This window comes from Lepidochelys kempii, chromosome 13 (assembly GCF_965140265.1).
Source record: "Lepidochelys kempii isolate rLepKem1 chromosome 13, rLepKem1.hap2, whole genome shotgun sequence".
Classification (NCBI taxonomy): domain Eukaryota; kingdom Metazoa; phylum Chordata; order Testudines; family Cheloniidae; genus Lepidochelys; species Lepidochelys kempii.
In genome coordinates, this window is record NC_133268.1 from 1977894 (window position 1) to 1999486 (window position 21593).

Below are 21593 nucleotides of genomic sequence, written 5' to 3' on the forward strand. Positions count from 1 at the left end.
GTTCCATGATTTGAAGAGCCCTACAAGGAAATGCTATACAGAACCTCCCGATTGGTTTGACAGCCTGTTCTGAGTGCGATAGTGGGTGTGGTGGGAGGGTGCACAAGAGGCAAGTTTGTCTTGCCTTGGGGTGTTGGTGTCTGCTAAATCTTTAGGGAGCAATAAGCAACTCAGACAAAAACCACCTTATTCTGTCTCAGTGCTCAGAAACCTTGGCCTGCTATTATCCTGCTGCAAACTGTGTGTTAACCTTTGAAACAGCAAAGGGACCCAATTAGAGCTAATGACTTTGGTACATACCAACAGGGATAGTAAAAGACACTGTCTGGGAGAATTTCAGAGGCCCTGTATCAGCAGCAGAGGTGGGGTTCACATACGATTGACACTGCTAACTGCATAAAAGTACACAGAGTGAGCCATGGGGTCCCACAGTGCACAGACTCACTCTACAGCACAGTAATAGTGCAAGAACCAGCTGCTTCCGTTTTCTTGTGTGTTACTCTAGAGTGGTAGATATGCTGGAGGGCAGGGATAGGATACAGAGGGACCTAGACAAATTGGAGGATTGGGCCAAAAGAAATATGATGAGGTTCAATAAGGATAAGTGCAGGGTCCTGCACTTAGGACGGAAGAACCCAATGCACAGCTACAGACTAGGGACCGAATGGCTAGGCATCAGTTCTGCGGAAAAGGACCTAGAGGTGACAGTGGACAAGAAGCTGGATATGAGTCAGCAGTGTGCCCTTGTTGCCAAGAAGGCCAATGGCATTTTGGGATGTATAAGTAGGGGCATAGCGAGCAGATCGAGGGACGTGATCGTTCCCCTCTATTCGACATTGGTGAGGACTCATCTGGAGTACTGTGTCCAGTTTTGGGCCCCACACTACAAGAAGGATGTGGATAAATTGGAAAGAGTCCAGCGAAGGGCAACAAAAATGATTAGGGGTCTGGAACACATGACTTATGAGGAGAGGCTGAGGGAACTGGGATTGTTTAGTCTGCAGAAGAGAAGAATGAGGGGGGTTTGATAGCTGCTTTCAACTACCTGAGAGGTGGTTCCAGAGAGGATGGTTCTAGACTATTCTCAGTGGTAGAAGAGGACAGGACAAGGAGTAATGGTCTCAAGTTGCAGTGGGGGAAGTTTAGGTTGGATATTAGGAAAAACTTTTTCACTAGGAGGGTGGTGAAACACTGGAATGCATTACCCAGGGAGGTGGTGGAATCTCCTTCCTTAGAAGTTTTTAAGGTCAGGCTTGACAAAGCCCTGGCTGGGATGATTTAATTGGGGATTGGTCCTGCTTTGAGCAGCGGGTTGGACTAGATGACCTCCTGAGGTCCCTTCCAACCTTGATATTCTATGATTCTATGACTCTGCTGCTCCCGCAATGGGAAATGTGAGGTTCTTGCACATCTCCTGCCCAACTTGAATGTTACTCATATCTTAAGTTGCCCAAAAGGAAGTGACTGGATGCCCAAAGCCTGAGCAAAGATGAATGGGAACTTTTTACTACCAACTGCGAGAGCCATTTTCCAGGGCAGCCTGGAGGGATTAATTTGCTGGGGTCAAAGAGATGATCACGGTATCATCACCTGGTACAGTGTCAGTATACAGTGCAGAATTTGCCTTTTCCTCTCTAGGCATCCCATGCAATCATCCAGTCCAACAAAACACAAGTTACAGAAACTTGCTAGGCAAATGGGCCTTATGGCTTTCTCATGCCCAGGAGGTTACAGGGAGCTTTACCTCACTGCAAGGGGTGAACCATTTTCTTACTAGTTTTGGTTCTGCCCTTCTCCATCTGGCCGAACTTGTCAACCATAGAGAAGTATAGTGAAGTCTATCCATTGCGCATGCAGCCTGGAGGTCTGTCCCCATCTCAGCCAGAGAGTAATACCCAATGCCGCAGTGAATCATGGCACTAGGACATTGTATTTCTACATACTGCATTATGGTGCATTTACTAGTAGATTACAGATTACAAATCATTCAGACTAAATACCAAGCATTTAGGGAGGCAGGTCCCTGGATCATGTGTATTTATGGTGGTTTTTTACTTGCTAACTGGTTCCTGATGGTCTCTCTGGGACTAGTATGGAGCAGCGAAGTCCCACCAGATTTTCTAGGAGTTCTCCCCAAAATGGATAATACATTGCAATCCGTGACATTGCCACAAAGAACTGTCACCACTCAGCTACCTTAGTCAGGGATCAGGCTGCAGGTGCTCTCAGCACAAAGCATGGGGGAGGGAGAAGGGATCTTAACCCATCCCCACATCAGTTTAACAAAAAACAAAACAAAAAAAACCAGTCTAAGGAAAACCAGCCCTTGAGCGTAGACTCATTTCCCTACCGCAGGGAGTGGGCAGCACAGCATTCTCCTGTGTCACTGCTGGGACAGATCCCCTTTCAGCCAAGGCATGCCTTGGTACTGATCCAGTGTTTGATTGGCAGGGCCACTGCAGAATCTGTTCTGCGTCGGGGAGTGGTCACTAATCCCCACCCTAAGAGGAAGGACATGATTAACCTGCTTAGTGCTAAACAGGCTATCAGGGATGTCCCCTGGAGATGCTCCTCAAGGCCAGGGGAAGGAAGCATTTCCCTTGAGAATGTTTTAAGGAGGCAGCTATGGGGCAGATACTGGGGGTATTCCTTGGACATGCTCCTCGAGTGGGGCCTGGGAGGGGTATCACAGAGATTCCTTGGACCAACCACTGTGGATTGGGTGAGGGGTGAAGGCAGTACCCAGGACGTCCCCAGACACTCACCTCCTTTCTGGTGCAGTTTGTGCACTGTGGTGCATGGTTACCTTGGTGTGTCACAAGGCTTTAGACTTCCTAAGCAATTTATTGCTGGACATTCTGCTTGGAGAGGAGCCTCCCAGGAGAGCATGGGTCTAGGTCAGCACGTACCAGGAACTGGGGTTTACATTCATGCAGCAAGTTCACCATTAGCTATCAGCATTGCTGCACCCTCAGCTTACAGGCTTCTCAGGTGCCCAGGTCACACCTGGTACTAGCCTCCAGCATGATGCTACATGTTCCCCTCAGACATGACAAAAGCTTTACTCCCAGCCCCTCAGAGCTGCTGCACACTTTTCTGCTTATACATATAGGGCTGTAACAGGGTCACTTACCACATCCAGTAGCATATCCATTCCTCAGTTTCCCTTCCAGGCTGAAGTGTCCATCGGTGGTCATTGTGGTGCTTTCGGGCCCTCCAGTCAAAGCAAGAGCCCACCCCTTCCAGGGTAAGGAATGAAAATGCATCCTTGGCCGCCCACAATCTTCATCTCCATTGACACAGGGCCTTTGTGACACTCCTTCACCACCCCCAGACAGCATACTTCTTTCCTGGGCTCTCTCTGGGCTCCATAATCCTGCACCCTTCTCAGGGTCTGCCCCAGTCTCCCCCATGTTAATACAGGGCAGAAGAGGGTAGGGTGCCTCTCATCCTCTCAACAAGGCCTGGCTTGGGCCCCTAAACAAGGACCTATACCCACACCAGGCCTTGCCTCAGACCTTTTCCTCCTCTGGAGACACCCCTCCTAGTTTTTTTATCCTGTCTTCTCACAGGCCTTTTCCACAGTCCCTGTTGGACTGAGTGCTTCCCAAGCTCACTTAAGTGAACACCCCCCCCCCCCCGGCTTACCCAGCAAACTACTACTCCCCCCACTTAATGGAGAGGCTGCACTTTATAGTTCCCAGCACACCTACCTCTCGGTCACATGACTGGGGAGAGAACCCTGGCACAGATGTGGAGACTGGGCCTGAGCTCCTCTTAAAGGTCCAGCTCACCTCCGGAGAAGGGGCAAGTTCTGTTCTCAGTCACATGTACGCAACCCCAGGGACTTAGTGGGGTTTCAGGCAGGGGTGTAACTGAGGGCTGAATTTGACCCATAGAACATTGACAGCCAAATTGGCATTTCTATGACACTCTGAGCACACATGTCTGATTTCCCATGCAGGTAACCACCAAATAGCTTCCTCTCAAATCACAGTCCAGTGAGTACTGCCTTGGGCCATTGGCTGGCTTCCTGCAGATTTCACCTAGTGGCCCATCATCATCTCTTGAGGCTCCCTGACTCTGTGCTCTTCCAGCCCTCCTGGATCTGTCATCAGTGTAGAAGAGCTACAGCCCTTGCAGCAGGGATCAGTAAATCCTGCCCACCCTGCTAGAGGTCTCTCAGGGCAGCTGTTCTCTTTCCTAGGCCCTTTCCAGACTAGTCACAGACACCTTAGGTCAGCTTCTTTGAGGAATACGAGGCTTTTGAAGCCTTTTCTCTTGCTGCTGCTGCAGGTTTGGGAAATCCAAAGCTGCTCCCGAAACATCCTTGCTAGCCTGTGCACGCTCTCTGTCCAGGCTTTCCTTCCTGTCTGGCTTCTGCCTGCCTTTGCTTCTAACTAAAAAACATCTTCTGCCAGATGGTAACGCTTTCTGCATGTAAATCAAGCAGAGCTTTCCCTAAATTGCCCTCCCAGTGCCTAAGCAGGGATGCAGATTAAGCCGGTTAATTGATGGCAAATTTCACCCCTTTCCCTGTTACTGTTTAGTTTAGCTATTTTGGATTTTATTGACCAAATTCACCAATTACAGAAGTCCCCAACTTAACCACAACACAGACTCCAGCCTGGTGAGTTTTTCCCATGCCACCCAGCCTTTATGACTCCCCCTGACCTAAGAAGTACCCACCTGTGGGGTTGAGAGGACATCTCTGTCTCCATAGCCCATTGAGCCATTGACAGCCAAAGAGGGGAGCAGCTGGTGTCAGTGGTGATGATGTACATCTGCTCACTAGGAACTGTGCTTAGACCCACCAAATGCATTTGCCATGGGTGGCAGCACTGACTGGTTCTCAGGCAGTAACCACCTTCGGTCCCCATTGGCTGCGTTTGAATCGGCTTGCCAGCAATGGAGAGATGAAAGGCTCCGTCTCCCATTCCTAATCCCTGACCCACCCTAGAGCCCTGCCCTCATTTCCCAGAGACAAACGTAGACTCTTTTTTAGAACAAACCAAGCCTAAAACCTGTTAGAAAAGGAAAGAGAAAATCCTTCTTAATAAAAGACCTAAGGGCAAAACTTGGCTGCACAGTGGCAAAGGAAGCATAGTGCTGGAAGGGCCACAATATGGAGCATGAGGGGATGGCACAGGCCATCACATTAGGAAGAGGAAGACCAGGCCAAGGAGACTGCTTGTCGAGATGTTGCTGTTCTGCTGTGTTGGCTTCTGGGCTTTGGCTCCTGTAGGCAAACTGGAAAACTTCCATCCCTCCCAGATCCTGAGGAGTGCTCTAGTCAGCCACTCCTTCTGCCTGTACAGCAAAGCTGGCCTCATGCCATTAGGCTGGCAGGGGGGGTGAGGGAGAGGGGGGAAATGCGCTGGGAGATAGCACGAGGAGACACCTTTCCTACACAATGCAGGAGAGAGCAAACAGCACTCCCTTGTCAGCTGAACTTGTCAGTAGAGACACATTGTGTCCAGCATTACCAGATGTCTGGCTCAGTGAAGACACTGGCAGAATACAGTCACGGGGGTGGAGGATGGACACTTTGTCTGGGCATCACGAGGTTTGCATTAATGCAAAAAGACAGGAAATAGGACGCCTTAACTGGATATTGGCCAGCCTCACCTGCTCTGCTCCCCTGAACAATTTTTTTAATCATCTCAAAGGAAATCAGCCAGGCAGGCACTAGAGAAGATGGGCTTCCTGGTAATGGGTCTTCATCCCTGCCTCTTAGTGGGAGCTGGGGCTGGATCGAAGCAGATTGGTGCTGGCTGGCCCCTCTGGTCATTGGGTGAGGAGGAGTCCTTCAAGGCTGCTCTTTTGCCTTTAATTAACATTGGTCTCCCTCCCAGCAATGGCCCCCGCACGAGGCCCCCCCATTCTCACTCTGTCTCTCTAATTTGTATTGAGTCTCTCTCCTTTGCAGCCTCTCCTCTTTCTCCTCCTCCCCCTTCTCATCTCTTTTGTGAGTGAATAATTGATGGCACTTTTCATCTTCCTGGCTGTTGTTACAGTGAGACATCGGTGAGGTGCTTTGAACAGTTTTGACAGTCTTTTTAAAGCTAGATGTAAAGTTCGGTGCTGGTGACATTTCAGTGTGGAAACTGTGTATTTCCTTTTGTAGTGAAGGGGAGAATCTGTGCCAGAGACAATGGCCTTGACACGGAGACTCCGGATGGGCGGTTGGCTTATTATATGACAGGATCATGTGTGATCCTGTGAGAACAGGAGCTGGCGGTACTGACCCAAACTGCTTCTAGTTCTGGTAGATAATCACAAAGCCATCGAAAGTCCTGCATGTTGACTGGTGGAGGATGGCAGAGCCCTTGAAAGTCCTGCACAGCAATTGGTCAATTATTCCAGAGTCCTTCAAAGTCCTGGGTGGCGATTGGGTGGGCTGTGACAGAACTGTGACTGAGTGGGGCTGTTGTATTGCTGGGAGGTTCCCGTGGGCTGCTGGCTCTTACATAAGCTCACTGTTTTCTGAGTCAAAAGAGGGTTTTGTCTCCAGGCTGGAGATGTGACAGGCGGAGGAACAATTTGCCCCATTCATCTCTAATTCCCTCTTTGGTCGGTAGCACATTGCCCTACGTTAAAATAGACGTTAAACCCAACCACTTCCCGGCCATAAAACCGCCTAGGGAGCAGGTGTTGAAAATCTCCCCTTCCCTTCCTGATCTCTGCAAATCCAGTGTCACAGAAATCAAGGATAATCCAGGCGCCTCCTTCAAATGAAAATGCTGAGCCCTGATTAATGTGTTTAGTAAATGACTGATCCCCCCACTCGAGCCTTCCTGAAGAGCCACGAGCCATTTGTCTGTCCCTCCCTCGACACTTTCCTAGGATTGGTGAAGCTGAAGAGAGACTGGAGATGCTGCTGTCAGCTTCCTCGCTCCAGAAGCCAGACAGTGCTCCCTTGGATGCTCATAACTATGGCGGAGGAGCTTTGAGTTTGCAGCCAAGCATGTGTTCAATCAGCCCCTGCACCAGAGAACAATACTCCTGCCTAGAGCACGTTAAAACAAGGCCTGTGCAACTGTGGCTGGTGGACAAGCTGGTTTTCTGCACAAGCCTGGATTCATAAGATAGTTTTGATTTTCAGTCTTGTTTCAGGCCTGCATTGCCAACTTGGACCTGTTAAATTCCAGTTCATGGGTTTCAGTGTCTCTCAGGATCAGAACTTCTGCCATCGGAATTCCAGCTGCCAAAGATTACATGTGAAATTTAAATATTTTATTTTCTGAATGAAAGATCAGAACAGTTAAAAGTTACATTGTTTTTACAGTTCCATCTGCCTCAATTAGGGCTTCGGGGTGCATGGGGACTTCCAGTTATCCTCATTGGAGGGGCTTCTCACTTAACCAAACTCCAGCTGAGAGCAGCGAGATCATGAGCACCATTCCCTCTAAGCTGTGCGCGTGTGCGCACGCACACAGATCTTAAAGCCCACACACACGGCGAAACACCGCGCACACAAACATTTGCACAGAAGAATTTTTTTGCGCACACGGCCTGTCAGAAATTAGAGGGAACATTGCTCATGAGGCTTGTGCTGTTGGGATAATTAATATATTCATGGCTGCATAGCCCGGCTTTGCTCCCCTGCTGTTCACAGAGTTGTACTGTTTGGTGTATGTGTGCGTTCCGGCACTCGCCAACCGTTTGTGGAAACGTGTACAAATCCGCAAAGTTTCACACTTTTTAACACTAACAGTTATTTGTCTGAGAATTCAAACTGGGAACGCATCCCTCACTGCTAGCTATTCTCCAAAGGTTGGTCGTCCAGTCAGAAAGCGGCAACAGGCCCATGTGGACAGAGCGACCAATCGCAACACAAAATAGCTTGGTTGAAGCAAAGAACTCAAACACCCCACAGGGCTGGAATTTTCCCAGCCAAATGATCTGGCAAATGGTTACAAATAACAAAATGGGGATTGGTTTATGAACAGGAAAAAAGGCTAAATGGTCCCTCGACCCCCTTGCTGTGGGGCAGCTCAGGCTTTGTACAGCTACTTACATTTCACCGATGCTCAGTCCTGCTCTTAGCACAGCGTCGTGGTGAGAGCGTGATGGGCTGGCACTGGTGAAATCTCTATGTTCATTGTGCTCTAACCCAGGGAGTCCTGTTGCTATATTCCAGTGCACTAGGTATCATTCATGCTCTGTTTAGAGAACCCTCCACTTGTACCTGGGAGGGAGACCTCTGCCCTGCCAGCAGAGCCCCTTGCTTTTGTTCACAAAATCTCCATATTCAACCCTCAGGCCTTAGGGACTCCTTGCTCTGTGTTTTGTCCCTTTGCAGTGTAAGGCAAGTCAGTCTTGTTGACCCCTGTGTTGGTGACAATTATTGAGAGAACCTCATGTGTAGGTCCTGAACAGAAGGAAGCCGGGATTTCAGTGAAGTTCTGCATTCATAAGTTTGCTAAAGCTCTTCTTACCCTGATCCAAAGGTGTCTATATCTGTATTTGAAATAGCTTCTCCATAACTTCCTTAGAGTGTCTTATTCCTGTTGGAATGAATTGGACACTGTTAATATAGAGAGGTGCTGCGAGCAGCATAGCCTATAAAAATGTATAAACTGTGGCTAATTTGTTTGCAGATTTCTTTGGTAAGTACTTTCGTTCATTCTAGATTGAAATCAAATACATTCTCCCTGCAGAAGCTACTGGGCATTTGTTTCAGACCGCCATTGCATTTTATTACATCTGTACAGGTTGCTAACAAGTTTTCTGGAATGTCCTTCATATTTTTTGTCTGTAACAAACCCAAGATTGTTACACTGAAATTGGATATAAATTTAATCTTCAGATAGTGTGTGTCTTCTGCATGCTTGAAATGGTGTGCAAAAGCAAGTGCAAGACCCTGGGGAAGATGGACTCAAAACTTGATTCTCTAGGAGGGTACTTGGTGTGGACAGCTGTCCTAGAGATGGCCTCTTAGACCTTCTGCTTTGGTTGTAGACAGCAGTGGGAATTCTGTGCTGAGGTGGATAGGTGTTTGAGTAGCTGGGCAGTAGAGGTTCTGGTGGGTTTTGACATGGATTGGAATTGTGAGCTCTTGGGGGGATGGACACTGGGCATTCTGTCAACAGGGTGGCTGGGAGGAGAGTGGGCATTCATGGAAGGTTGACCATCAGCCGGGGTAATTCCAGCCTGGGGATTGAGGCTGGCGTGGATACCTGCACGTAAGGAGAAAGGCTGCAATGCATCTGCCTCAGTTAGAGTTTTGACACCTTTGTAACACGTCCTCAAATTATTACTCAGCCAGAATAATGCTAACTACCGCCTCAAGTGCTGGGGGGTGTGGTGTGGTTGGAGGCAGCAGAGATCCTGGAAACCAGGCCTTCTCCACCCCAGTGCAAGTAGCAATGGTTGGGTCTGTGCTTTTGGCCAGTTGTGCGGTCACGATGCAGAGAGCGTGAGCTCTCGGCTAGGCCTGGTCTCTGCAGGAAGGAGGGCAGGTAGATTGAGCACAGCCAGCAAGCGTGCTGCACTCCAGCTGCAGCCTGGGGCGAGGAGCTGCCTCTAAGCTAGGGAGAAAATGATCAGCAAGGAGAGGTCCCAAGGCAGCTGAGATTTTCTCCCATTGGCCTAGAGGGAGGTCTGTGATTGGCCACCCTGAGAGGAGCAGCTCTGTTGCTGTGGCGATGCCCAGGCTTACAGCAGGGCCTGTCGTGCGGCTGGTGCCTCTGCGCAGAGGAATAATTCTTCTTAATCCTTCTGAGAGGCATCACTGGATAAGGCCACAGCCTCCCTCTGGGAGCCCTGTCTAGCCCCGAAGAAGCAGAGCAGGGGAGGGCCAGGTCTCAAACTGTCAGCCAGGCAGAGGGGGAGAGAGATCCCGAGCCCTTCCCAGCTCTCCAAGAGCAGCCTGCCTGATTTCTGTGCTCCTGCCTCATGGCAGAGGCTGAATAAACAAGGGGCTTCTGCCCTCACAACATCCACACAGGCCCAGGGCTCGCTCTTCGTGCAGGCAGGCAGCCGTAACACACAGGCCCAGGGCTCGCTCTTCGTGCAGGCAGGCAGCCGTAACACACAGGCCCAGGAAGCACAGCGACATGGAGTATGAACGTTCGCCAGCAAGGAGTCATTGGACTGAGCGCATGCAGGTTCACAGCATGAACAGACCACACAGCGAACTCTGCTGAAGCACAATGCACCTACAGAGATGCCCAGGCAAGGGGCACACAGACACGGGTCAGGGATGCTCCAGGGAAGCACGCTCTTCCACTCGTATCCGGGCACCAGGGGCGCACCTGCTTCTCCTGCCTCGGACACATTCCTCAGCCAAATCCCATCCATTAGCTCCCAGCCCTGTCTGGACACAGCCCGGCATTCCACATATTCCAGCTCAATTGTGCCCCTGTTTCAGGAACAGCAACCCTAGGACTCACCAGCAGGAGAGTGAATTTGTGTGGGGGGGTGGAGGGTGAGAAAACCTGGATTTGTGCTGGAAATCACTTTAGATAAGCTATTACCAGCAGGACAGTGGGGTGGGAGGAGGTATTGTTTCATATTCTCTGTGTATATATAAAGCCTGCTGCAGTTTCCACGATATGCATCTGAGGAAGTGAGCTGTAGCTCACGAAAGCTTATGCTCTAATAAATTGGTTAGTCTCTAAGGTGCCACAAGTCCTCCTTTTCTTTTTGCGAACCCTAGGACTGCAGCCCATTCAGGAGGGAGCCACACAGAGGAACTTAAATACCACACTGAGGATTAGGTCAGCTCTGGTCATCGCTCAGACAAATAAGTGGATCAGAACAACTGTGTGACAGGAAGGGCAGGGGCGAGAGTCTGGTGGCTGGTACAAACCAGGCAGTTTTGGGAGGAGGAGGAAAGAAGAAGGGAACAGTTTAGAAGCTGGTGCACAAGTAAGTAAAAGGGTTTCATAGAACAGCTGGTATCAGCAGAAGGGCAGTGTGTGGAGCATACGTCAGGGATGGTCTAGGTCAGTCGTTCTCAACCAAGGGTACATGCATCCCCGGGGGGGCGCAGAGCTCTTCCAGAGAGTACACATCCCCTCATCTAGAGGTTTGCCTAGTTTTACATCAGGCTCCAGAAGAAGCACTAGCTAAGTCAGAACAAGCTAAAATTTCATAGGGACACTGACTTGTTTATACAGCTCTATTGTTTATACATACTACACACTGAAATGTACGTATAGTATTTATATTCCAGTTGATTTATTTTATAATTCTATGGTACCAGTGAGAAAGTCAGCACTTTTTCAGTACTAGTGTGCGGTGACCCTTTCGTATTTTTAGGTCTGCTTTTGTAAGCAAGTCGTTTTTAAGTGAGGGCTGCGCAAGACAAATCAGCCTCCGGAAAGGGGTACAGGAGTTTGGAAAGGTTGAAAGCCAGTGGTGCAGGTTTACTTGGTCCTGCATCAGCACAGGGGTCTGGATGAGATGGTTTCTCAAGGTCCCTTCCAGCCCTACGTTGCTGTGATTCCAAGTCCCGCTTGGCCCCTTGCACTTCATTCAGATGCCTAATTGTACTTGAATCTGTTTATTCTAAAGGATACAAAGTCCTTGCTGCTGCAGCCTCCACAGGGGTCACAGGAAAGTTCACTCATTAAAGTTTCCCTGTAGAGCAAAGAGTGGGGGAGGAGAGGGACAGACTGATAGCAGCAGCTAGTACACCTTCCTTCCCCCCTCCTTTCACACACACCTTTGGACTCACTGCACATGCGCTAGAATCCCATCTGTTCTCTTGCAGTCTGACCCCTATTGTCCTGCTGCATGAGCAAGGATACAGGGAACAGGAAGCCAGGGACCGCCATCTGCTTGTCAGTCGGTGCAGCTTCTTTGTTTGAAGCACAGCTCAGAGTACACAGGAAGCAGCTCCCATTCCCTCTCCAAGCGGCACCTAATGAAATAAAGGTTTTTCTGCAGCGGGGAAGGGAAGAGGAAATAGACAGAGCGGAGTTTAAACATGTGACATCTGACCCAGGAGACTGGCTCCTGGGCGTTCTAGAGCCAGGCTCTCCCTGCTGCTTTGCCTAGGAGGTGTGTGCAGGAGGGGAAAGCTATTTCTGCGCAAGATCAAACTGTTTTCAAGAGCAGCACTAATGCCACATACCGATGGTGTGAGGAGCTGTGGAGATGTGTGTGTAAATGAGGAGGAGGAGTGAAGGCGTGTGTGTGTGTGTAAGTGTAAGACACAGTCCATGTCCATGAAAGGAAAGGGGTATGTGATAACGGGGTTGTGTCCAAGACATTTAGAGGCTTGTGCATAGGGAGGAGACTGGGAAGCATGTGCAGGGCACCATGGCTGGAAGCAGACATATGCATAAGAAAGTGTGCCGGGAAGCTGGGGGAGAACTGTGTAGGCACAGGGTCGAAGGGAGGGTGTCTGTGCCTGTGAAATGGGGAGCTGGATGGTCTGTATAACAAAGGTGCAGGGAAAGACAGTATATGTCAGTGAGCCAAAGAAAGGAGAGAAGGTAAAGGGAGTGAGCTGTGACTGTGAATTGGAGGGAGCTCTGGGAGAAGTTGGGGGGAGCTGCAGTGGGAAGCAAGTTGGATTGTGCATGGAGGACGAATGGATGGCGTTTCTTTGCAACGCACAGATCTGGGGTCTACATTCAGGCGCTCCGATACCACAGCGATAGAAAGACAGGCATACTGACTGACTCCCTACCTCTCTCCTGGGTACCATCCCTCTTCTGTGTCCATATGTCTGTGTGGTTCGTGCAGAGGAGCAGGTAGTTCTATCTGCAGAAGCCATTGCTACAACAGGACCTATGCAAGAAGTCCCTGGGATGGGATGGGTGCCTGTGTTTTTAATGACAGGGCTCCCCTAGGTCCCATAAAGCTTCTTCCATTTTGCACTAATATGCATTTCTGCCAAAAGGCCCAGTGAGGTCTGTCCTCTTGGGTCACTACTGACTCTGAAATCTCTCTGCAGCGGGCAGTACCTGGGAAGCTTGAGGGCCTGAAGTTCATTTTTTCCTGCGGGGGGAAGAACATCACTTCCGAAATAGCCTAAAACCAGAGAGAGTGCACAGGGAGGGGAAGGGCCCCTTTCCTACAGTGTTGGTAAAATGGAAATTCCACAGCAAGGAAAACTCCCATTGACTTCAGGGGAGTGAGTAAGAAAAGGACTACTCTTCCCATGGTGGGGAGGGAGGGAAGGAAGGTGTCTGCCATTCTTTCACTTCGGGGATTGTTCAGCAGGAAAGCCCCCAGCGGCGAGGGGCTCTGTAAACTGCTGGACTTGACACAGTCAAGCTGCCTCCCAGGAACAGGAATGTTCTGATCCCGTAAGCTGCCATCCATCGTTCAGCAGGGGGGTCATGCCCAGGGGTAATGGCCTGGAGCCTAGGCCTATGTGTTATGAGTATCTGTTCCTGGCAGTGCCCATGCTGACTGGTGTGCAAGCCAGGCACACTGAGCACATGGGATTCTGGGAACCCAGGTTCAGCAGAGCGAAGGGTCATAAACAACTCATTTCTCTCTCAGCCAGTGTGCCCGCTGGCTGTCTGGAGCAGGATGCCACCTCCTCCCTTTGGGAGGGCACAGAAGCTGCTCTCCTGGCTTGTCTGCAGGTGCCCAAGGGGTCTAGGGCCGATGGGTGCTTTAAGGGAAGGGGTCTGAGGGATTTGAGATAACATGTCCCTCTCATTGCAGATGATTCCTCATCAGAGAGTTGCAGTGGGAATGGTTCCTCCACCCTGAACCCCTCCACCTCCAGCAGCACTCAGGGAGACAGCACCTTCCCGGAAATGAACGGGAATGGAACTGCTGCCCCCATGGACTTCACTGCTTCGGCCGAGGACCAGCCCATCAACCTGTGTGACAAGCTCCCGCCTGCCCATGTCACTCCTTCCTACCAGTCAGACAGCTGTGCCGACGGGCTGCGGAGCCGGGTGAAGTACACAGCAAAGACTACAGCAGAGGTTGGTCTGGCCAAGTGTGCGGGGCTTCGGGGGGTGCACAGACTGCATAAGCAGGGGCAAAATGAGCAGCCTCATTTACAGCCTTCCACAGCCTGATAGTAAAATGGAGGAAACTGCACACGAGATGTCCGAGGGCAGCAGAGGACTTTGCTCCTCTCCATGGAGAGGAGAGAGCACTGCTCAGCCTGGGGGCTGGTTGGGAGAGGGGTGGAGTCTGCTCAGGGAGCTGAATGCATTCCCTTCTAGGGAGGGAAGGGGAAAGCATCTAGCTGTGCTCTGCTGGTTCTGAGGAACTGCTAGAGAGCAGCTGTGCCTGGCCTTGCTCCAGGCTTGGGGCTCTTGCTGTTCAGTAAAACAAGGCCCAACTAGAGACAGTGTGGTTAGCAGAGGTAAGGAGAGAGGAAGTATTGTACCAGGAACCCCAGGGCCCATGGCATGCAGCCATAGCCCTGCCCCCAGACAGCTCCACAAAGACCCTGCTGCTGAGCATGTTTATTTTCGCATGGCCTATAAAAGACATTACTATGGAATGGGCTTTTAACACTCCTCAGTGGAGACAGAAGCATCTCCCACCCTTATCTCAGCCTCAACTCTTTCAGTTCTGTTTCATAGAAGAAAATCCCCTTAGGCATTCCCTGTGAAAGTCATTCCCCCAGCCTCCTCTCCCAACACACCCTAGCCATAACAGATGCAAAGCCAACAGTCAGCGCAAGCATAGCGTCTTCCCAGGAGGTTTCAGCAGATGCTGTCTCTGCTGTGGTGGATCTCCCAATCTCACTGCAGAACCATAAATCCAGGATCAGCCACCTGTAATGCCTCAGCAATCCCCTCTCACACAAACCAGCTTTTTAAAGCTAAGTTTGGGTGGCAGAATGCACGTTGTGCCCGTTGCCTGGTGGAGTAAGTGAATCTCTGCTGTTGTAGGAACAGGTTCACCAGTGGGCCTGTTAGCGTTCCCAGGAGTACCCAACTGAGTGTTCTTGGGAACACAGTGAAGCTCTGTGTGTGCGTGTACACATCAAAACAGTGACAAAACTTTCAGAAGACAGCACCTGGTGTACACATGCGTAAGCCGCGCCCCCTACAGCTCCTATGCCCATGATCAGAGTGACAAGTCCAGAGCATCCACCGGATCTTGACAGAACTGTGGGCAAGGACAGATGGCTTGAATCTTTCCTGTTTTGTGCTCCGGACTTTGGCCTGCTTTATCTGCACTACGGGGATGAAGGGCCCATAGGGAGCGCCTCTCAATCATACCCATTTTACAGATAGGAAACTAGGCTAGACACACAAAGTACCAGATTTCCAGAGTATTTAGGTGCTTAAAGATGCAGACAGTGGCTCTGTGGGATTTTCAAAAGGCCCAAAAGCCAGCTAGGTGCCGCTACTTCAGTCCTTTGAAAATGTAAATGGGGGCGAGGTGCCTAATCTCCTTTGGCCATTTTGAAAATTGCACCACATCCCATCTTCATCTTTAAGTACCTTGGAAAATCTGGCTCTAAGTGACCTGGCCAAAATCACACAGGCAACATCTGTTGCAGGGTGAGAACTGAATCCAGGGCTGCAGAGTCTGAATCCATGACTTCAGCCACAGGGCTACCGTATGCCATTCCTCTCCCTGACAGGAACAAGATGAGAGGTCTCACAACCCAACTGCAGGGTTTTCTAGAGAACAGATCCCTGTACAATTTATGGCCTATTGGCCACAGTGTAATTCATCACAGATGGTAATAGAAGGACCCCACACCTGCCCTTTAAACAAACTCCGCGTAAGAGGGAGTGGCTCCATGGGACTTTGCCTCTTTGCTGCTTCCATCTTGTGATGCTCTTATTTATCACAGTTTGCCCGAGTCTCTCTTTTGCTAATTTTCTCTCCTAGCCCATCTGCTCCTGTGTGATCCTGCAGTGACCCTAACGCTGAATTTGTGACAGCTCCATCATTTCCAGGGCAGCAGATTGTGATGTCATAAGGATATGACTTCATAGCAGGATCAGGCAGCAGGAAAGGCTATGTGGTGAGGGAGAAAGCTTTCTTTTAGACAGACCCGTAAAAGGAGCACAGTAGCCAGAGTAAACTGGCAAAGACAAAGGGATTCTGCTTCCCCCGTTCCTTGGCCTGTTTGAAATCAGGCTCCTGGCCTTTGGCAAAGACTGGAGGGTGAGTTGAGGTCTGGGTGCTCATGACTCCCCCTGTTCTCTCTCAGTCCCCTCCATACAGTTCTGGCAGTTATGACTCCATCAAGACCGAGGTCAGTGGCTGTCCGGAGGACCTGACCGTTGGCAGAGCGCCCACAGCAGATGAAGATGATGACGACCATGACGACCATGAGGATAACGATAAGATAAATGACTCAGAGGGGATGGATCCAGAGCGATTAAAGGCCTTCAATGTAAGAGTAACAGGCTAGGGACGAGTGGGTCTTGCTGTCCTAGGTCTCTGCTGCGTCCATCTCCCCAACCCTTCTCCATTCTCTTTGCAGATGTTTGTGCGCCTTTTTGTGGATGAGAATCTGGACCGAATGGTTCCCATCTCCAAGCAGCCCAAAGAGAAAATCCAGGCGATCATCGAGTCCTGCAGCCGACAGTTCCCTGAGTTCCAGGAGAGAGCTCGCAAACGCATTCGCACTTACCTCAAATCCTGCCGCCGTATGAAAAAGAACGGCATGGAGATGGTGAGCTGCTTCCCCTGCCTTCCGTGCCCTTGTTGCCCTACTGCTCTCCCTTTCTCACATTCCTCCTGCTCGAAAGGCCTCCCTAGTGCCTGCAGACTTGTCCTCCTTCCAGATGTGTGGAAGAGAGGAACCAGATCATGATCCATTTCGGATATTGTCTGTGCCCCTGCTTCCAATGCTAGTTTTTTTTGAAATGTCACTACATGTTCTCTGCCACCCGAAGGGTGTGCATGGCAGAGACACACTGACACTAGCGGATGGAGAAACAGATGCAAGCACTGGCGGGTTAAAAAGTTGAGACCTTATATATCTTGATTTTAAATATTAACTTTTAAGAGCTTGCGAGTATTCTGTGCTCTTGCCATGCTCCTGGCAAATGTACAATGCACAATCTGAATGGTCAAGACACATAAAATGATTGTTTCCATCAGTATCCATGTTTCCCAAAAGATGACCTACCTGGTTCTATGTCTCCACAGACCAGACCCACCCCACCACATCTGACCTCAGCCATGGCAGAAAATATCCTTGCAGCTGCATGCGAGAGTGAAACACGGAAAGCAGCCAAGAGAATGCGGCTGGAGATATATCAGACATCCCAGGTACGATCCCAGTAATCCTTTGCATGCTAGGCACAATTTCATCTGCTCTGTCCCCAGTCAGAGGCAGAAGATGAACCAGAATTGACAGATGAGGTCAGCAGAGATCTTGCTCACTGGTGATGTGCACAATACCTGGTTCAAGCCGTGCAAGTTTGGTCTGCTTACAGTTTGCCTAGAAAGGGAAAGACCAGGCTGTGCATGTATGTTGTAGAGGGAGAACGTAGGCAGAGCACATGTGACGGGGGAAGACAGTCTGGAGAACAGGAAGAAACAATTTATATGGTAGTGAGTGTGCGCAGGGGAGGCTGAGAGAGCCCAGACTGAAGAGAGATGAGGACAGGGACAAGCAAACTAGCAGTGGAGGGACTCTTGTGCAGGAGGTGGGTGAGGGATGCTTCCTTTAATTGACAAGGACGTGTGAGCAGTAGTTCATTCCTAACACAAGGAGAGAGCAGCAGCTACACATGCCTGCTCTGCCCAGGGGGAAAGGGTCAGGCATGCTTTGGCTGTGTGTATTTAAACACCTTCCTCACAATTTTCTGGGAAAGCTGTGGAACACGGGAGCTTCACATATCTGTAACTAGGTTTGAAGCCATCCTTGCTCTTCCTATGCTCTGATTGGCTGGGATACCAGGATGTTGGTGTGGGCTGGCCCAAGAGGTCATTCCAGGGAATCAGAGAGTAGAAAAGCCAACTGTGCTTGGTGCAGCCCTTCCACTGGAAGTGAAGGGCAGGAAAGTCTCCTCACTGGAATAAATCGGTTTGCTTTCCTTGCTGTAGGATGAGCCAATCCCCTTGGATAAGCAGCACTCCAGAGATTCCACAGCCATCACGCACTCCTCCTATTCACTGCCAGCTTCATCTTACTCCCAGGATCCGGTCTACATCAACGGAAGCTTGAACTACAGTTACCGTGGCTATGGGACCCTTGGAGGCAGCCTGCAGCCACCCACTTCACTGCAAACAGGGAACCACAGTAATGGTAAGAAAGGCAGAGGAGTGGCACTTGGGAGTGACACAGAATTGGGTCTCCTCTGTCTCCACTCGCTCCATTCAAATGGGGTTTGAAGACTGCTTGAGAGGAGTGTGCTATAGAATACAAGCAGGGAGCTGGAGGTTCCTTTCTGCTCTCCCTGCTCTGCAACTAGAAAGATGATGCTTTGCTAGGCCATGCCTCCAACTCTGGCTGAATGAGGGGAGGCTGAGGCTGCTCCTGCTCTCCAAGCACTGCCGATGCAAGGGGCTCACACCAGCCCCCTTCCTCTGCAGAGCCACCCCTCAGTTGCTCCTGAGGACCCCCTACTCCCACAATAAACTAGCTGACTGAGGCTGGAAGACAGCATGGGAGAAAGACAAGGGCTGAACTGTGGGGGAAAGGAATTTAGTTTAACTTAAAAAAAAAAACCCACAGGTACCACCTATTAATAATTAACCAAGGCAGGCACCTGTCACCACCCTGATTGCCTTGCTGATATGAGACAACCCTTCCCCCACCCTTCATGTGTCTTTTTATAGGACGCTGGTTGGGCCAGGGGTCCTGTCTGCCTGTGAGTTAGGAAAGCACTGATCATGCTGTGGGTGCTGCCACAATCTAAAAGATAATAAATAATAACCCTCTTGCTAGCAGTAGTGTCAGGGGGAGGAGGCCAGGCAAAGGGAGCGTGGGATGGGGGGTCTGTGTTGCAAGGCGTAGGGAAAGAAAGAACCTGAGGAGAGGGAGAGAACAAGCCTGATCAGTTAGATTTAATAACGTGACAGTGAATGATCCAGTAAACAGAATGATTAGTCTGGGCTGGGGAAGCATAGGACCACACTGAGGGCCAGCCCTGCCTGGCATAGACATGCCCTGACCAGAAGCCTCTCTCTGTAAAGCATGGAATTGGGTGATCTTGCATCAGAGGATCTCACACATCTCAGCAGTAGCCTCTTGGGTTTGTTCTTGTGCCACTCCTGAGCAGTAGTGGCTGGAGCCCCTCTAGCCAGACCTGTCAGGCAATCACCTGACCTGCTTCCACAGCCTCGCACCCAGGTGCATGCCTGGAAACCCTGATTGGAGAGCCTGGCCAGGAGTAGTGTGCGGAGAGGAACAGGGCTTTTGCTTCTGGATCTATCTGGGTTCTTCTAAGAACCCCTTTAGAACGGTATATGCAAGTCACCTTGCCCATCTCCATTAGCACACAACCAATAGCACAAGACTTCTTTCCTCCCTGAGACATTCCCCTCAGCAGCCTTTGCCACTGAACCCCTCGCTCCTGTTTGCTCCAGGCCTCAGTGCCTTTCCTGGGGCCTCGTCCCCCCACCCCTCCCTAGCTGCATGGAGTAAGGATTTGAAAGGATGTGATTTCCAGAGTCCTGAAAGATGCCTGTCTGGGATTAACTGTTATCATCCCTTCCTAATGCCTCTTAACCCTGAGTAAAGAGCCCACCCTAGTCTCCAGCTGCTGAGACCTAATCCTTACAGCTAGAGTAGAGGATGTTACACTTCCTTTCTAGACTAGCACAGGCATTCCGGGGCTCCCAGTGCAGGAGGGGAAGCAGGATTAGGGTTAGGTGGCAGTTTCCACTGTGCAGTTTCCTTGAGGTGCTGCCCACCCACACAGCTGTTCTCATGACACCTTACCGCAAATTGACCAACCAGGGCCTATTCCAGGCATGCACAGGCAGCACAAAGCTGAAATCGTGCTTCTCTCCATTTTGGCCTCTGCCCCAAACCCTCCTCTGCCCAGGCTCTTGCCAACTCCTTTAAAGCCAAGAGAGCTCCTGCCAGATCCTCTCATAATTCCTTCCCTCATCCCCATCTGTGTCCCTTTTTCACCCCTGTTTGAATGAAGTCTGCACTATTCTGTGTCCCCCCGCGCCCCCACCCGAGTTCCTGGAGTTTGTGCTGCAGCGCCATCTCTCTTATCTATCACTCTGCATAGAAACAGGCCGTTTTCCCCAGCCTACCCACTTCCCTGTTACCCCATTTCCTTCCTCCTCTTGAGCAAGCTTTATGCTCCCAATGCAGCTCCCTTCTCGGCTGTTTGTTGCCTTTCCCTCTCCACTAAAACTCCCCTCAAGTCACTAACCCCACTCCTTTCCCCTCCATGACCTCTGCTGTCTTCGACTGCCTACTTCTCCTCAAGCCCGTCCCTTGACTGTCCAGTGTTTGTTCTACTCCTACTTCGTTGATTGCTGCTTTAATGTTGCCTCTTAGGGGACCCTTTCCTTCTCCTCCTGTTACCCCCACTGTTGGGTTCGTACTCTCCCTTCTCCCTGCCACTTACCTTCTGGGTGACCTCACCTCCTCCTGGGGTGTCCCTTATTTCCATTGTACTGATGGCTCTCAATCTACCCCTGCCTAGACTCTCAGCTTTCCCATCTCTGCTCTCTCTTCCTACATGTCCCAACACTTCCTCAGCCTGAACACAGTGAAAAGCCCAACTTCTCCATCACCCGACAGCTCCATCCCTCCCCATCACTCAGACTCACAATCACAGAGTTAGCTTCGATTCTTCCATTTCCTTCTCTCATTGCATCCAGCCTCCTCCCTCCCTCCCACTGTCACCACCCTTCCCCACTGCCAGAATTGTGCTTCACGCTGTGGCTGTCTGCCTCGGCTGGCCTCCCTTTCCTTTCAATCTATTTAACACACAACAACTGAAGTCATTTTCCTCCTTAACCACCTCTCCTCAAGGAGCTCACCAGCTCTCCTGTCAAACTCACTGTCCCTGCTTTTAAAGCACTGCCACGGTCTGCACCTCCTCCCACCTTGCACCCTGCCCACAGTTCTTGCTTTACTGCTCCCTATCCCCTCCTCCTCCCACCAGCACCTTTGTGCCTTCTTTCATTGTCCTCCCCGACCCAGATCCACTGACTAGGCCTCATTTCGCCACGACCAGCCTCCTCTCAAGTGCTGTCTGCTCTTCATCTGTAACCCAAATCACACCAGGATCTTCAGACAGCAGGGGGATTAAGCCTGCTCAGAAAGTAGGCTCCTAATTGCTTAAGCAGCCCCAAATTCATTCAGTAGTAAAGAGCACCCCGCAGCTGCCACCAAACTCGCTGGGTCTCCTTGCGTGGATGGAGGGCCCAGTGTGCAGGGCACTAGCCTGGGACTGAGGAGACATGGGTTCAGCACAGACTTCCTGGGTAGGCTTGCACAAATCAGCTGGCCTCTCAGTGGCTCTTTTCTCCAGTTTTAAGCTGAAGAGAACAGCCCTGCCCTGCCCCACAGGGGTGCTGAGAGAACAAGCAAGATTGTGAGGTGCTCAGATACCAGGGACCAGGACTAGAAAAGTACCTGAGAGAGAGAAAAAGTTACTCACTTGCATCAGGTTACGGTTGTGTTTGCGGGGTTGGAATTAACTCATATGCTCCGGGGATTGTCTCTCATTGGTGGAGCACATCATGCAAACGCACAGTCCTAGAACAAT

The 21593-nt window shown here is 50.6% G+C and overlaps 1 protein-coding gene across 3 annotated transcripts in view; it reads left to right on the forward strand.

Moving 5' to 3' along the window:
- NOL4L (nucleolar protein 4 like) overlaps positions 1-21593 on the forward strand; it is a 105948-nt gene that overhangs the window by 78272 nt on the left and 6083 nt on the right. For all 3 annotated transcript variants that reach the window (XM_073308637.1, XM_073308640.1, XM_073308638.1), the window contains 5 exons: positions 13636-13904; positions 16109-16294; positions 16385-16576; positions 17056-17178; positions 17959-18160. In XM_073308637.1, coding sequence (XP_073164738.1) covers positions 13636-13904; positions 16109-16294; positions 16385-16576; positions 17056-17178; positions 17959-18160 — 972 coding nt within the window. The remainder of the gene's footprint in view (positions 1-13635; positions 13905-16108; positions 16295-16384; positions 16577-17055; positions 17179-17958; positions 18161-21593) is intronic.